This window comes from Microtus ochrogaster, linkage group LG8, assembly GCF_000317375.1.
Source record: "Microtus ochrogaster isolate Prairie Vole_2 linkage group LG8, MicOch1.0, whole genome shotgun sequence".
In the NCBI taxonomy this organism is placed as follows: domain Eukaryota; kingdom Metazoa; phylum Chordata; class Mammalia; order Rodentia; family Cricetidae; genus Microtus; species Microtus ochrogaster.
Window position 1 is genome coordinate 3,563,149 of NC_022033.1, and position 850 is coordinate 3,563,998.

At 57.5% G+C, this 850-nt stretch overlaps 1 protein-coding gene across 3 annotated transcripts in view; it reads right to left on the reverse strand.

Moving 5' to 3' along the window:
• Phactr3 (phosphatase and actin regulator 3) overlaps positions 1-850 on the reverse strand; it is a 201,552-nt gene that overhangs the window by 65,573 nt on the left and 135,129 nt on the right. For all 3 annotated transcript variants that reach the window (XM_005362767.3, XM_026787110.1, XM_026787111.1), the window contains exon 3: positions 585-662. In XM_005362767.3, coding sequence (XP_005362824.1) covers positions 585-662 — 78 coding nt within the window. The remainder of the gene's footprint in view (positions 1-584; positions 663-850) is intronic.

Consider the following 850-nt stretch of genomic DNA (forward strand, 5'->3'; position numbering starts at 1 on the left):
GACCTGCTAGACCAGTGCCCAGAGACCCAGGCTTGCACTGGGCTTCTGCTTGCATCCCACAGCTCTGTGTGGGCGTGACATCAGCACCCAAAGGCAAGGTGTGCAGAACACCCAGCCAGCCCACAGTCAGAGATGCTAGCTAGGTGGCCACCACAGGGATGGTCATTATTTCTTCAAATTGAGGACTTAATGTGCGAATATGAAGAAAACTTCACACTTAAAATCCGTGGCTGCCACTTAGAGACAGAGTGGGAGGTTCAAGAAGCGCTCTCCACCTGCCCTAGTGAACGGTCACTGGAAACACCCATGGAGGGCGTGGGTGCTCTGTTACCTTGGCTCCTGACTCAAACCATCACTCCACTCTTGGAGAACTGGAGAACAGCTCCCACCTGGCCACAGGTACCCTCTTCCTTCTCCGAAGGATTTCCTGAGCTCTGAGAGCCATCAGACTTGACAGGCTCCACGGTGGTCCCCATGCCCCCAAGGGCGCCACCTCTTGTCCCTATGCTCCTATGACTCCACCCGGGGTCTGCTCTGCCCCAGGGGACCCACTGAGGTCCGCCACCTTCCTGGAGTCCACTTACCTTGCTCCATCATCTCTAGCAGCCCCTGCTTGATGAGCTCCTCCCGGCCTTGCCTGCCAGCCATCTTCTTCTCCAGCGCTGCGGGACACACAAAGGCCTAGTCAAGTCACAGCGGAGACAGTGGAGGCCACCACACCACCGTCACGTGCACAGGAAGAGACAGTGAAGTCACAGTGGAGGCCACCACACCACCGCCACGTGCTCTTGGTTAACAGGAAGAGACAGTGAAGTCACAGTGGAGGCAGTGGAGGCCACCACACCACCGC